The sequence below is a fragment of the Capra hircus genome, chromosome 7 (assembly GCF_001704415.2).
Source record: "Capra hircus breed San Clemente chromosome 7, ASM170441v1, whole genome shotgun sequence".
NCBI classification, from domain to species: Eukaryota; Metazoa; Chordata; class Mammalia; order Artiodactyla; family Bovidae; genus Capra; species Capra hircus.
In genome coordinates, this window is record NC_030814.1 from 61,941,297 (window position 1) to 61,956,119 (window position 14,823).

Consider the following 14,823-nt stretch of genomic DNA (forward strand, 5'->3'; position numbering starts at 1 on the left):
TGCTCTGTGAGTGCACCTAGAGAAACCCACGTGAGGACACAGTGGAAAGGTGGTTGTCTGCAAGCCAGGAAGAGAGCCCTCACCAGAAACTGACCAGACTGGGTCTCTTATCTCAGCCTGTCAGCCTCCAGAACTGTGAGAAAATAAACTTCTGTTATTCAAGGCCACCCAATCTCTGGTATTTTGTAGCAACCTGAGTGGATGGATATAGATGAACATTCAAGTTGTTTACATTTTCCCCTTATTGTAGACCATAAAGATATATTTTTGCCTAACACTTTCATCTACTAGGTCATTGGATATTTCTTTTTGCCCTTCTTTCCATTTATTATTAAAATTTTCATATGTATCAAAAGTTGAGGGAATGATAAACACCTATCTTACCTGTGTTTTATGGTTGTTAGCAAATACATGGTTGAAAAATTGCCCTCTAAAAAGGCTTTTCATAGGTTATACCATCTCCTGCAAACATACACAGACTAAGAGAGAGGATACTTTGAGTTATAATGTCTTCAAATCCTTGGTTTGACAGGGAAAGAAAAAAATCTCTTCCCAGGAGAGTATTTCTGATTGGAAGCACTTTTTTATTCTCTTCCTCTTTGTCCTTGTCTGTCCTATGTGCCTGCCCACTTCCATCCTCCAGTTTTTAGGCACACACATCCAGCCTTCTGTATTACTCACCTGTCCTGTTTAGGCACATGGCCAATAGCCCCTTTGTTCGATCTCAAAGAGCATGGCCAAACCCTTGATATGAAAGCTGAGAACAGAGACAGAGTCTTTCCAGTATGCCATTCTTCCGTGGTTCCAGCAAAATCCTATGGGTGGAATCTTCTGTTTTGTATTCAGGGAGGCTATGTCGTCAGCTAGTAAACAAGCCCCTCTGGAGAGGTGGGGGAAGCAAGATGCATGCACGGGTTACCATGGGGACAGACAAGCCATAATAAATGTTTGGGACCTTAGCTTGACAAGGTTTTAGCAGTTTGGAGTAATTTCATTGTCAATCATCCATTAAGTCACTCCTAATGAATCACTGGGAGTGTCTTTGTTCTTCAGAATGAACCTCACATGAGCATGATTTGGGCAGAGAGCAACCTTAAAAGAAACAGGGAGACAGCAAACAGCCATCATTTTGTCAACTCGTTGCGAATTGAGTGGCCTTTTGTCAGAGGAAGTTTCCACAAGTCACCGGAGAGGACCATGAGTTCACATGGTGGTTTTAGATGAAATCTTGACTTCTTGGTTTTACCGGGTAGCCTGGTTGCCTTCCAGAATCCTCTGCAGCTTCATGGCCCCAGGGAAGGGGGTCATGGAGGTTGCTCAGGAGGAAAGGGGGCACTAGGAGTTGACCACTGGGCCCTCCACTCTGACACTGCCTCTCATTTGCAGGATGAGAGTGTGCAGTGTGTCTGTTCTTATGAAAAGACCACTTTCCATGTAAAATGTATATAAAAGGTTTTCTCTTCTTAACCCCTCTCCACCAGCTCCAGCACGGGAGGGTGTGCATGTTTGTCGTCACTATGGAACTTGGTAGCCATGGCCCCCCAGTGTCCTCATTGTGGTTTCAAGGCTCCCCATGATGACACTGCCATCTCATCCCATGCCTGCTCTAGTCTGCTTCCAGCCTGATGAAATGTTGCCATTCCCCAGACTTGCCACCATTTCTCTTACATCTGAAAAGAGAGTTTCTTTTTCCCTGGAGTGTTCTTCCTCATCCTACTACCTGGGTTAAACCCACTTTTCCCTAGATAACAGTCTGTCCGGGCAGTCTCACCTAACCCACTGAAAGGCTGGATGAAGTACCTTCCTTATCTCCCATCGTGTACTAAACTTACTCTGCTTTTACCTGTCTCCTCTGTTGAGCTGTGAGCTTCTGGAAGGCAGGAATGACATCCTGTTCACTCCATAAGCGCCAGCCTAAAATTTGCTCTGCAAATGGTAACAGAGTAAATAAACCCTAGTATATGTCACACCCCCAGGTAACTCTCAGGGACCCGTTGTTCAGCCCACAGAATGGAACATCCTGTCATCCCAGCATCTTTGAGGTGGTACCCTGCTCTGCTCTTCGAGGTATTATAACAATTTGCCAGTGAGCTTATAGGATGTGCCCGAGGACAGCAAGAAGACTTGATTTAGAGTTTTAAAATTAACCTAGCTAATTAAAAATGAACTCATACTGAAAAATAAATTTGAAACAATTATAATAATTAAAATATCACTACCTTAATTGAGACCAAGCAGTGAGGTTAAAAAATAAAATTAATTAAAAAAAACAACCTTACATGAAGCCTGTAATTAACTGACTTTTGAATTTGATGTTTTCCAGCTTGACAAATTTGTTTCAATTAATTCATTCTTTTTTTCCTTTGAAAAATGTTTTGTAAAAATTATTGAGAAAATTAACTGGACACGTATCCTATGCCAGTTGTCACTTGATTGGTTTTTGTGAATGGGCAGGAAAGATGCAATTAACCTTCCGTGGGTACCTGTTGGGCGTACTGTCTTGCTTGAATCCACATGAGTCCTGCAGGTATTTGATAGAAACGGAGAGGGCAGGGCTTTAGCATCTTGTGGGGATTGCTGAGTCTTATCACTAGGCATGCGCTGGGGGAGAGAGAAACTTGGAGCACAGTCTGTAGAAACCATTAGCACCTTGACAAGGAGGCTTCTGCCCCCGTCAGGGTTGTTGCTCACTCTCAGCTTCTGCCACTGCCTCCTCCCCTGCAGGGCTTCCCTGCACCTTATTAAAGGGCCTTTCGAATACCACTTATTATTCCGGTCCCCTGTTATTTCCTCTAGAAAGTGGAGCTTCACCGCCCTGCCCTGTACAGGTGTGGGTGCCTGTCAGTCTCCACAGCCTCAGGGGTGCTGGAAAGAGCATATTGGAGAGGCAGCATTTACATGGAAGTGGCACGCTCCATCACCATCTTTATCCCCTTTCAATCCCGAGTCTGCTGTTTTTCAAAAACAAGATGCGTCCTGGTGATTAAATAAATGCCGACAGCTTGATTTGTTACTGTTTTGTTGTTCTGTGAAGTTCATTTACTCTAAATAATTCCCATACATGTTTGAAGTATTCAGAACCTGGTAATTAATTTTTAGCAGTCCTGATTTCTATATGCAAATTGTTAAGTAAGTATGCGTATAGAGTTAAATAGCTGATGATTTTTGTTTAATAGTATTTCTGGTTGGAGTTTTTTTTTTATTTTCTATCTTTTTTTTTTTGAGAAATGTTAGCTTCACGAATTGGAGGAGCGGGGATTCGCTAGTCCGCAGGTTAAGACTCCATGCTTCCGAAGCAGGGGGCGCGGTTTCAGTCCCTGGTCTGGGAACTAGGGACTGTGCGCACTGTGCTGCCCTATGTGGCCAAAAGAAGGAAAGAGCTGCTGTAAAAAATTACAGAAAAGAAAACAAAAATAACTAGAGTAGAGTGATCCGTCAGTTCAGTTCAGTCGCTCAGTCGTGTCCGACTCTTTGCAACCCCGTGAACCGCAGCACGCCAGGCCTCCCTGTCCATCACCAACTCCCAGAGTCCACCCAAACCCATGTCCATCGAGTCGCTGATGCCATCCAGCCATCTCATCCTCTGTCATCCCCCTCTCCTCCTGCCCTCAATCTTAGTTTTAGCTTAATTTATGGCAAGGTTGCAGAAAGAAAATTGACGCCACTGACCATGTGACTCCTTTGAGGGGTTGCTGCCTTCAGAGGGGGTAGGCAGAGGGCACAATTGCCCATGGTGGGCATCCTCCTATTCCTGGGGGGATATCGAGGCCATATGACCCAGCCTTGACAGCACCAGCCCTCCTGGGTACCCCTTGCTTTTATTCCTGAAGACTCAGTCTGCCCTGGAGGCCTCTCAAGAGCAGGTGCATCTGGGCTCAAAACTTGGTGTGAGATAGGGCCCCACATCAGTCTTTATTTATAATATAATTTTTGTATTTATTGCTTTATATGCTGGGTCTTCACTGCCGTGAGGCTTTTCTCTAGTTGCGGAGAGTGGGGGCTCCTCTTCCGTTGTTGTGCGGTTCTCATTGCGGTGGCTTCTCTTGCTGCAGAGCAGGGGCTGTAGGCATGCAGGCTCAGTAGCTGTGGTGCACGGGCTTAGTTGCTCCCTGGGATATGGAATCTTCCTGGATCAGGGATCGAACCTGCGTCTCCTGCATTGGCAAGCAGATTCTTTACCACTGAGCCACCAGGGAAGCCCCACATCAACCTTTTCAAGAGACTCCGGGTGCTTTTCATGCCACTGGCGTATTGTGTTGAGGAGTTTGGGTTCTGGAGTCAGCCGACCAGGTGTCATATACTGAACGTCCCTCTCGTCTGCTTTGTGCAGTGGGCACAGGAATAGCAGACACCGCCGTGGGTATTTGTGTGAGAATTAGGTACATAATCCAATTAGAGGGCTTAGTTCACTGCCTGCATGTCAGAAGCACTGGATACGTGTGAGCTATCGTTCTGGTTATTATGAAGGCTTATTACTCACTCTGGGAATGCAATCCAGACACACAGAACAACAGACACCTGTGAGGCACTTCACATGTTCCCAGGTTTGTTGGCAGCACTTATAAAGACAGACTTATTTCATCCTGATGACAACCTAAAGCAATGGTAGGGACCGCTGCTATCCCATTTCACAGGAGAGGAACCTGAGGCGTCGGAGCTTAGGAAGCAGTGGAGGCAGCCTTCACTTGGATCACTGTGTCTAGGGCTGTGCTCCTTCCTGCTCCACTCAGCAGACTCACCTTCCTTGAAATCTCGCTATTCACCGGGGTCATCTGGACCCCAGTGTGGATGGTGCATGTCTGTGAATTGGCTGCAAAAGCTAAAAGAAGCTTAAGTTGGGCGATAAGGCTTGTCATATAGTCCTGCATATTTCGACATCCGTTGCCTCGGCCAGCCTGGTGTTCTCCATCTCTGAGATCCACTCCAGAGGCAATCCCAAAGGTCTACGATGCTTGGCACCGGTCAGGGAAACATTTCACTTGGTCCCTGTGGCCAGGGCTGCCAGGGGCCTGGTCCCCACGTTTCTTCAGGGGTCTGATCCCCATGTATCTTCAGGTCCCCAAGTGTCTGTCTTCATCTTGTGGTGACCAGGAGTGTGAGAAGGGCAGTAAAGGATTGGCACGGTCATTCTCAGCGATCATCCAATTGTCATGCACTGTTAGCTCTGTGCTGTGTGTGTTTTGGAGAACAAGTCACAGCTGGCTAGACTGGAGCCCTAGGTGAGGGTTGGAGGGCAGTGCACTGGGAGAAGGCCGCTGTCCTGAAATTCACTGGCCTCCTGGCTCCTCATGAGGACATCCCAGGAAGCCAGAGAATTCCACCTGGAGCCAGGAGGTTCCTGCTGCAAGTTTCTGGAAGGCCGAGCCTGGGAAGGCTATGAGGCCAGACACAGGCCCCTGCTACTCACTTCCCAGAGGGGACGCCCTTAGCTTAAGAGCTCAGAGTGAGCACTCTGTCCCTGTAGTGTCTCTCTCTCTTGCAGTCCATTTTCTGCTGCTAAACGCCAGGCAGCTGGGCACACCCACTGGGAAGTAGGTGCCACCAGGTGACTCCCCTGGGACCAAGGCCTGGGTCTCGCTGCTCACCTGACTGGCCTGCAAATGCACCTGGTTTCTGTTTGCAGAAGCTGAAGCTGCTGCAGTGGAGGGAGCCTCCCTGAGCAATTCAAGCCCCAGGAAGAAATACCTTCAGATGTCGTGTGTCCAGGTCCCTTGTGGAGTTCCCTGGGGCCACTGGAAGAAAACGATTGAGATTCTAGGCCTGGGTAGCCTGACAGGAATCCTTACTTCCTGTGAAGGCAGAGCATTCATGATCACTGAGGGGCCCCAGGGTTGAGGGGGCATGGTATTCATATTTCTTAGCGTCGTTTTGCTTTCCCTGCTTGGGATGCTGATTTGTTTAACGGAGTGTGTGTTGGGGGAAGTCGTGGGAGCGTGACCTTGCCCAGCTGTGGAGAGCAGCCGTGACAGCCTGACCACCTGATCGGCTTTTTGGCCCGGGAGCTGGGAGATGGCACTGTTGCTTTTGTTTTGCAGAGAGCTCCCTGTGGCCTCCTTGCTCTGAGGAGCATGCACACCTCAGCCTGTAGGGTGCTGCCTAGCCAGGGCCCAGCTACTCTGCCTGTTCTAGAAAGTGCTGCTGTATATGATGTGCTGGCTCTGAAGACCCTTCTCCAGTGACTCGGCTGAATCAGCACCACCTGTGTTATTCCCACCCTCAAAGCCCACACTTTCTAGTCAGATGGAATATCTGAGGGTTCCCCAGACGTGCCTCCCCACCCTGGAGTAGGCCTGACTGCTCTGCCTAGCTTGCCTTTTCTCATTTTGCTTTTTACCATCCCGCCCATCCCTCAAGATCCAACTTACATATTAATGCTTCATTAATCCTTGCCCCAGAAATTGATCTCTCTTATTCTTTCAAGCTCTGTTATCATTTTATATATGCCTGTCATGGCCCTTGTGTAATTCTCCCCTGCACAATAAATATTTATGTGTCAGCTTTTCTTCCCCCACCCAATTACATCACGAGTGTGTATGGCTCATAACTATCTTGTGCATCCCGAAGTTCTTCACAAAACTTAAAATAGGCTGATGGATGCTCACAGTGTGTGTTGATGGAACTGAAGGCAAAACTCTCCTCCTCTGGGACATTGTATATTATAGGAAATAAGTAAAATTGGGTGCGAAGTCATATCAAGGAGTGACAGACAAAGAACCAAAGAGTGCTATGTAGCTTTTGGTCCTTGGAACACACAGGGTTCTAAAGTAATGGCTGGCCAAGATGAAGATACTGAAACTCCCAAAGCACAGAAGAATCGCTGTCCTGGTGCTGAAGAAACACACGTGGCATAGACACAGAATTCTCCCTGGTCTGGGTTTTTATTCTAATTCCCTCCAGCCTAAGTAAAGAGTGCAGAGTGTAAATACGTGGTCTGTTTGTTTCCCACTTGTTTATTTGAGTATAAGCATAAATTAAATTTACCTGGAGGTCCTAACTCTCCTTTTCTTGCCTTTTTTGCCTCAGCCCTGGACCCATCCAAAGATCCCTGCCTGAAGGTGAAATGCAGCCCTCACAAGGTGTGTGTGACCCAGGACTACCAGACTGCCCTGTGTGTCAGCCGCAAGCACCTGCTCCCCAGGTAAGCCAAGGGCTCCAAGGTATTCTCCAGCCACCAGATCTGGGGTACCTGACCTCTGGCTGGAGGATGGGGGGAGGAGGGGACAGGTGTTTGATATGTGTCTTATGTGGTACATGGTACATGCAGTTTGCTGTGGTATGCATCTCAGTTCTCAAACACATTTGCAAAGAAAGTTAACCTTTTAATTTCCTTTGAATCAACTTTATCTGACTCTGAGCCCTCATCCAAGCAGATGAACAGAAAACACCTTCCTGGTCATTGTGGGGGGCCGTTCCTCCTTGGATGACCTCAGGATCCAGGAAGTTTCTCGTTAGTCTGCTGGTTGCCACAGACATCTCCCCATGATAATCCTTGAAGGTCCCTTGAAGTCAGAGTTGGGGGTTTATCTGCTTCAGCGCTCCATGGGATGTGGGAATCTTCGCCAGACTGAGACCCCTGGTTTGGGGTCCTGCTCCTCAAGACAGCCACATCAGAATTCCCTCTGAGAACGTGTCTTCCTGTTTCCTCAGGGTGAAGCACCCGATACCTGCTTCCTCAGCGCTGGGGGAAGTCTCTCCCTTCATCTTCAGGGCTGTTAAAGCCTTTGTCCTGTACCTTCCACCCGTTCTGAGCATCTGCTGGGCTTTGTTGTTGTTGTTTAGTTGCCCAGTCGTGTCTGACTCTTTGCGACACCTTGGATTGCAGCACACCAGGCCTCCCTCTCCCTCTCCATCACCATCTCCTGGAGCTTCAGTTCACTTCAGTCCCTCAGTCATGTCCGACTCTTTGCGACCCCATGAGTCGCAGCACGCCAGGCCTCCCTGTCCATCACCAACTCCCGGAGTTCACTCAGACTCGCGTCCGTCAAGTCAGTGATGCCATCCAGCCATCTCATCCTCGGTCGTCCCCTTCTCCTCCTGCCCCCAATCCCTCCCAGCATCAGAGTCTTTTCCAATGAGTCAACTCTTCGCATGAGGTGGCCAAAGTACTGGAGTTTCAGCTTTAGTGTCATTCCTTCCAAAGAAATCTCAGGGTTGATCTCCTTCAGAATGGACTGGTTGGATCTCCTTGCAGTCCATGGGACTCTCAAGAGTCTTCTCCAACACCACAGTTCAAAAGCATCAATTCTTCGGAGCTCAGCCTTCTTCACAGTCCGACTCTCACATCCATACGTGACCACTGGAGAAACCATAGCCTTGACTAGACGGACCTTAGTCGGCAAAGTAATGTCTCTGCTTTTGAATATTTTGTCTAGGTTGGTCATAACTTTTCTTCCAAGGAGTAAGCGTCTTTTAATTTCATGGCTGCAGTCACCATCTGCAGTGATTTTGGAGCCCCCAAAAATAAAGTCTGACACTGTTTCCACTGTTTCTCCATCTGTTTCCCCTGGAGTGATGGGACCGGATGCCATGATCTTCATTTTCTGAATGTTGAGCTTTAAGCCAACTTTTTCACTATCCTCTTTTACTTTCATCAAGAGGCTTTTTAGTTCCTCTTCACTTTCTGCCATAAAGGTGGTGTCATCTGCATATCTGAGGTTATTGATATTTTTCCCGGCAATCTTGATTTCAGCTTGTGTTTCTTCCAGTCCAGCATTTCTCATGATGTACTCTGCATAGAAGTTAAATAAGCATGGCGACAGTATACAGCCTTGATGTACTCCTTTTCCTATTTGGAACCAGTCTGTTGTTCCATGTCCAGTTCTAACTGTTGCTTCCTGGCCTGTATACAGATTTCTCAAGAGGCAGGTTAGGTGGTCTGGTATTCCCATCTCTTTCAGAATTTTCCACAGTTTATTGTGATCCACACAGTCAAAGGCTTTGGCATACCCAAGTTCATATTCATTGCATCGGTGATGCTGTCCAGCCATCTCATCCTCTGATGCCCTCTTCTCCTTCTGTGCTCAATCTTTCCCTTCTGTGCTCAATCTTTCCCAGCATCAGGGACTTTTCCAGTGAATTGTCTGTTAGCATCAGATGACCAAAATACTGGAGCTTAGGTTTTTACAAATGAGCCTTTGAATTCAGGCTACTTCTGCCTTCAGTCCTGCAGAAATACTTGAAGTAAGAACATACACATGCACGCGCGCACACACCCAACAGGCTTTCTTCAAGAATGGGGTTGGATGGGAGGGGGGTGGGAGAAAGGTGATTTCAGTGCCATTCCCACGCTTGTCCCTGTATTGACTCTGTAGTGGAGAGGTGCAGCAAGAGGCAGTGGAGTTACACACGCTTAGGAATTATCACTTGAGTTTGGCAACTTTCTCAGCCACTTACCTGCACTGCACCACAAACTGAGGCAAAGAAGAGTAGCCTTTCCGATAAATCTGCCTTGTTGTAACATTTGCCCTTTGGTTAGTTCCAATTTGACTCTGGGACCATGCAGAATGAGTGCTATCCCATCTCTTAGTTCTTGAAGTCTGAGCAATGCTTGCCCCTGTGGCCGCTCCTTTGGGGACATGCTTTCGGTTCTCTCAGTTCCTAAGAATATGTGTGCGGAGCTCCCATGCTCTGGCAGGCAGTTCAGCAGTGAAGCGGCACTTGGGAGTGGTCTGATAGCACAGGGCCCTGCAAACCCAGCACCTGCAGCCGCGGACCTGGCCTCTGTGATCACCTAACAGTAGTCAAGTTTTGTCTCCATAAGACTGGGATTCAAGGTATTATAATGTACTTTGCTCTTCCCCAGTGTTCTCACTGGAATTAAAGCCAGATCTCACTCCTGAACCCTATCTAGCATATGCCAGGCATTATGCTCAGGACCTGTAGCCTTGAATTCCCCCAGTGATCTTTTCAAGTTGGTGCTTATTTTTGTCTTCATTCTAAAAATGAGAGAACTGAGGTAGAGAGAGGAGTTGGTCATTTGCTTGTATAGTTAGTAAGTGGCAGCTGTGTCGAGGACTGTCGAGCTCCAAAGCTAATGTTTTTCATCAGTACCATGCCCTGGCCACATCATTTGATCTGTTTTGTCTATCCACTCATTCCTTGTCATTTAACAAAATGGTATTAGGTACCTACTATGTGCCAGGCTTGCGTTAGGCCTTGAGGCTCCAGAGGTAAACAACAGACCCTACTTCTCCTCTCCAGGAAAATTTAGATCACTGCATGCAGAGTGCGATGTGAAAAACAATGAATTTTTGTTATTGTTGTTCTTCAAAAGTCCTTCTAAGGCATATATACCCTGAGAAAGCTCTCCTAGATTCTCCTGCCACACAAGACTTCTTCATTCTCTGAAGGACAATGTGGTCTCTTTGGCTGCAAATACCAAATACTCCTTGGAATAGTGTTGTGTTGATCAACCATCTGGTTTTGTGTGTGTGTGTGTGTGTGTGTGTGTATGTATGTGTGTGTGTGTGTGTGACAGTGACATGGACAGTCCATTTCCTGTTTCCTCCTGGAATATTGCCATGTCTGTAAATCCCAGACAAGAGAGTTTTAGTTGTAAGCTCAAATCTGTTTGAGACACAGGCAGCAACCTCACTGGTATTCAGGCATATCTAGGCATATTCAGACGTTTTTCTGGGCATGCTGTGTTTCTGTTTGGAAACACCACCACTTTTCTGCTTGTGTTGAAAGTGTTATCCTCATCTCTGGCATCTCCTGGTGGCTATAGAGTTCAGTGGCTAAGAGCATAGATTTGAGAATGAGACCATTCTAGGCTCCATTCCCAGGTTGGCTACTTTCTAGCTGTGTGACCTTGGCAAGTTACTCGACCTTTCTGAATCTGGGTTCCCTCCACTCTAACATGGGTTTAAAGAAAGTATTTACCCCCTTTCTCTTTCCTATTTGCTGGGATACGTCCTTTAGTGATTCTTGCAGAGAGGGTTTCTGGGTGGTAAGGTTTACTAATCTTTGCCTAGCACATTTTGAGTGTATTTTTTGGTGAGAGGTCAGAAAGATGGAGGGACATAGTTTAGTGTCACACAAGGACAACTAGTTTTACGACGACTACAACAGTTATGGTAATAGATATTACTATTGTCTCATCCATTCTGGTAGGCCAGCCAGAAAACCCCTCACTTGCATGCTCCTGAGAATAAGTAGCTCACTCCAGGGGCCCTGCCCACTGTCTTGTTCTGGCCTTTGGATTTCCTGCCCGCGGAAGCCTGCTGCCTGCTTTGTGATTCATGGCAGGTGAGGAGTTGGACAAAAACTGCATTTCTGATGATGGGTATCATTCATTGACTGGAAAAACAGCCTAAAGAGGAGGCTTTGACGGAGGGGCATGCCCATGTCCTCCTCAGGAGTGGAGAGGTGGCCTGTGTCCAGGGGGAGCTCTGTGGTGGTATTCTCTGCGGTTGTGCCTGCCTCCCCTCCCCTTTGGAGGCTGAATTACTCAGCCCTTATCAGCTCAGTACACACCTCTTCTTGGGTCTTGGACATCTTCCCAGATGAAACATCTGTCCTTCCACATTATACTTCAGGGATCCCCTCTGACCAGGGAGGCCGTGTTGACAACTCTTATTTATTCATCGATCAGGGAAGTCATCTTTCTCTCCGAAACATCTGTAGGCAATCCCATGAGGCAGTCTGGCCTCTGCAGCAGCTCAAGGGGTAAATCCCACCTGCCAGACAGTCAGGACTGCACACACATGGAGAGGCGGCTGGTCGGCCTGGGGCTGCTTGGGAGGCTGCGGACTTGGGCTGTCTTTGCAAGCAAGTTGAGATGGGCGGACTATAAGCATATCCACAAGAGAAATTCATTAGCTTTCTTTGCCCTTGGAGACAAGTGAGTGGAGAAGCGGTTTGACACACACATATGTGACCACCTGGTGTCAGGGTGGCTAGACTAGCAATTTCAGTGCAGACACTCCCCCAGTATTAGAATGGTATTGGGCTTGTGGTTGGTTTCATTGAGAGACTTCAGCTAAACTCAGATTCTCTTTGGAAATTCTGTGTTTTATCTCTTTCTGCTGTTGAGCTGTATTGAGTAGGGTGGGGAGAGGGTTAATTCTTGGTAGCATGTTCATCTTTTAGGTGCTCTAAGAGGGCTATTGATGCACTTAGGAGCAGTGTGAAGGAAACCTGCGGTCATGAAAGCTTCTCTTAGGTGACTTTTTCTTAACATTCTAATTTATTTTTTATATTACAGTAATTGAGGCTCATTATGGAAAACACTGAAAAGTATAGACAAAAAGAAACAGGAAACAAGCCATGGTCATAGAATCTAAAAATAGTAATTAAAATATTCCAGCACATCGCCTTCCATTCTTTCCTCTACTTTTGCCATTGATTTGTTTTTGTCAAAACTCGCTTATTGAGTGGTGTTTATCCTGTATATAACAATTTGTATTGGGTTCTCTTCAATTGATATTTACAAATAAGTATTTTATGATACCACAGCACTTTATCGATATAAATCTTAGTGATTATATAATGTACAATACTAAAAATAACTTGAAATGGATCATAGACCTAAGTATAAGAGCTGAGATGATAAAGCTTTTAGAAAGAAGCAAGAGTAGTAACCTTGGGATTGATAAAGATTTCTTAAACAGAGCCCAAAGAAACCATGAACTATAAATGCCAGGAAAAAAAAAGAAGAAGAAAATCACCAAATTGGATTTCATCAAAAGTAAAAACTTTGATCATCAAAAGACACTGTTAGGCTAATAAAAGGACAAGCCACACTGGGAGAAAATATTTGCAAAACATATGTCCAACAAAAGATTTGTTTCTAGAATATGTAATGAAAGCATATGTCCATGTAAAGACTGACTCACAAGTGTTCCTAGCAGCTTTACTTGTAATAGCTGAAAGCTGGAAACAGCCCAAACATTCATCAACAGGTGAACAGATAACAAGCTGAGGTATATTCATTTCAATGGAGTAATACTCAACAATGAAAAAAACAATAAACTATTGATACATGCTACAGCATGGATGACTCTCCTAATAATTCTGCTGAGTGACAGAGGACAAAAAATATGAATTGTATGATTTATGTTTATATGGCATTGTGGTGGATATAAGCTAACCATTGGTGGCAGCAGGTCATGGTTTGTTTCGGGAAGTAGGTCACTGGGGTGCCTGAGCATTCTTTAATGTTTGATACTGCAAAATGGACCTTGGGGAAACAGTTAAGTCAAATTCTGGTCTTAGGTACTGAAGATCCTAGTGGCAAATCAGTTTAAGGAAGAAGAGTTTTTAGTACAGCAGTGTGTTACTCTTTCTAACTTAAGTTTTAAAAATATTCTTCAGCTCTTCTTAAAGAGAATACCCTCTTAGGGTGTGATTGATGAAAAAAAATAGACAGAAAGTCATACTACCTGCAGAGGGATCTGCTCTCAGGAATTCACTGCCAGTGGGATGGTTCATTCTGATTTATTGTTCTGGGTGGGCGAGAGATGGGGAGGGCTTCTCCCTACAGAGCGCTGAACATTGATTTTGCCTCTCTGTTGCCATTGATTTTCATTTGGAGAATGGAAAATTGAAGCATTTGTTTTAAGTCTTCCAGACAAGCTGCATTCTCAAATTCTGCACGTGCATCGTGAATGACAGGGAAAGATGTCAGGGTGGGACTCTCGATGTCTGAGTGTACCCTTGGAAGCCTTCTGGGAGCAGTGGGAACTAATCTGTTTTTAAATAAGGAGCCAACAGCTGGTCTTCCCAGTGGGCCAGGCCCCTCTAACGTAATAGCCCTTTATCTCTACTTCCTAATTATCTGGAATAACAACGAGTTCTCGGCATCAGTGAAGAATTCAGATCCAGTCGAGGCTGGCAGTGCAGTGGACCAATCTGAGAGCTCTCTATCTTTTATGTGAACTTGAAAAGCAGAATCAAAGTGTCTGAGGTCAGAGAGAAGTACATTACAGGATGTGCCTCAAATACCAAGCTCTCAGAGGATGTTTGAAAGGATGACGGTTATTTCATCTCAGTTTTGTTTTACAGCAAAGCACTGCCTCCTGCTACAGGGCCTTTGAACGGGTTGATTATACACACACGTGTCTGTCTCAGTTTGGGAGACACACAGCCACGTGGAAAGGCGGGTGATTCCTAGGTACCTGGATGGCTTTCTGGTGCTTCACAATTCCAGGCATTGTTTCCAGTTAACCAAAGTGGAATCATGCCCACATTCCTTACTATAATTTTGTATGAATGCCACTCATACCCTTTCTCCAAGGGGCCTACGAATTGCCTTGTGGTCTATGCTAGCCTCGAGGGATCTTTGTTTGCCATGTTGTCTAGGTAGGGTGCTAATGAGGGCTTGATGCTCTTTCTAGGCTATTTGTGGAATACATGCAGTGGAATTTTGAGTATGGGCCCACTTCTGAATCAGTCACCTTTCTAAACAGAAAACCCACTGCTGTGGTCCTTTGTTTTGCAAATACCTTCCTGAGGGTGCTGAAGAAAACAGAGAGAAAGTGGTTGGTTCCAGAGCTGCCACTTGCTGACCACCTACTGTTAACTGACCAGGGTTCTTGGCCTTCCCCTAGTCAATAGAAATTGGCTAGAGGCCAGACAAGAAACTCAGACAAGGCTTTACTGGGGCCCCTACTGTAGCAGAAGGGAGTGAGAATAAAAACCAGTTTCCCTTGCTTGTTCCTTATGTGGAGTGAGGGTGGGGGTGTGTGCAGGGCACAGGGTAGAGGGCTGGCTGGGGCGGTCTGCCCCGCCCTTGGGTAGAGGGCTGGCTGGAGTGGTGTGCCCAGCCCTTGGGTAGTTGTGTGCAGGGCTCATGTGCAGTACCCTGCTTTCACTGCCAACACC

General features: G+C 46.3%; 1 protein-coding gene across 2 annotated transcripts in view; it reads left to right on the top strand.

Annotated features, from left to right (window-relative positions):
* The window catches only part of SPOCK1 (SPARC/osteonectin, cwcv and kazal like domains proteoglycan 1), a 589,026-nt gene that overhangs the window by 375,051 nt on the left and 199,152 nt on the right, over positions 1 to 14,823 (top strand). For both annotated transcript variants that reach the window (XM_018050345.1, XM_018050346.1), the window contains one exon: positions 7,024 to 7,138. In XM_018050345.1, the coding sequence (XP_017905834.1) occupies positions 7,024 to 7,138 (115 nt within the window). The remainder of the gene's footprint in view (positions 1 to 7,023; positions 7,139 to 14,823) is intronic.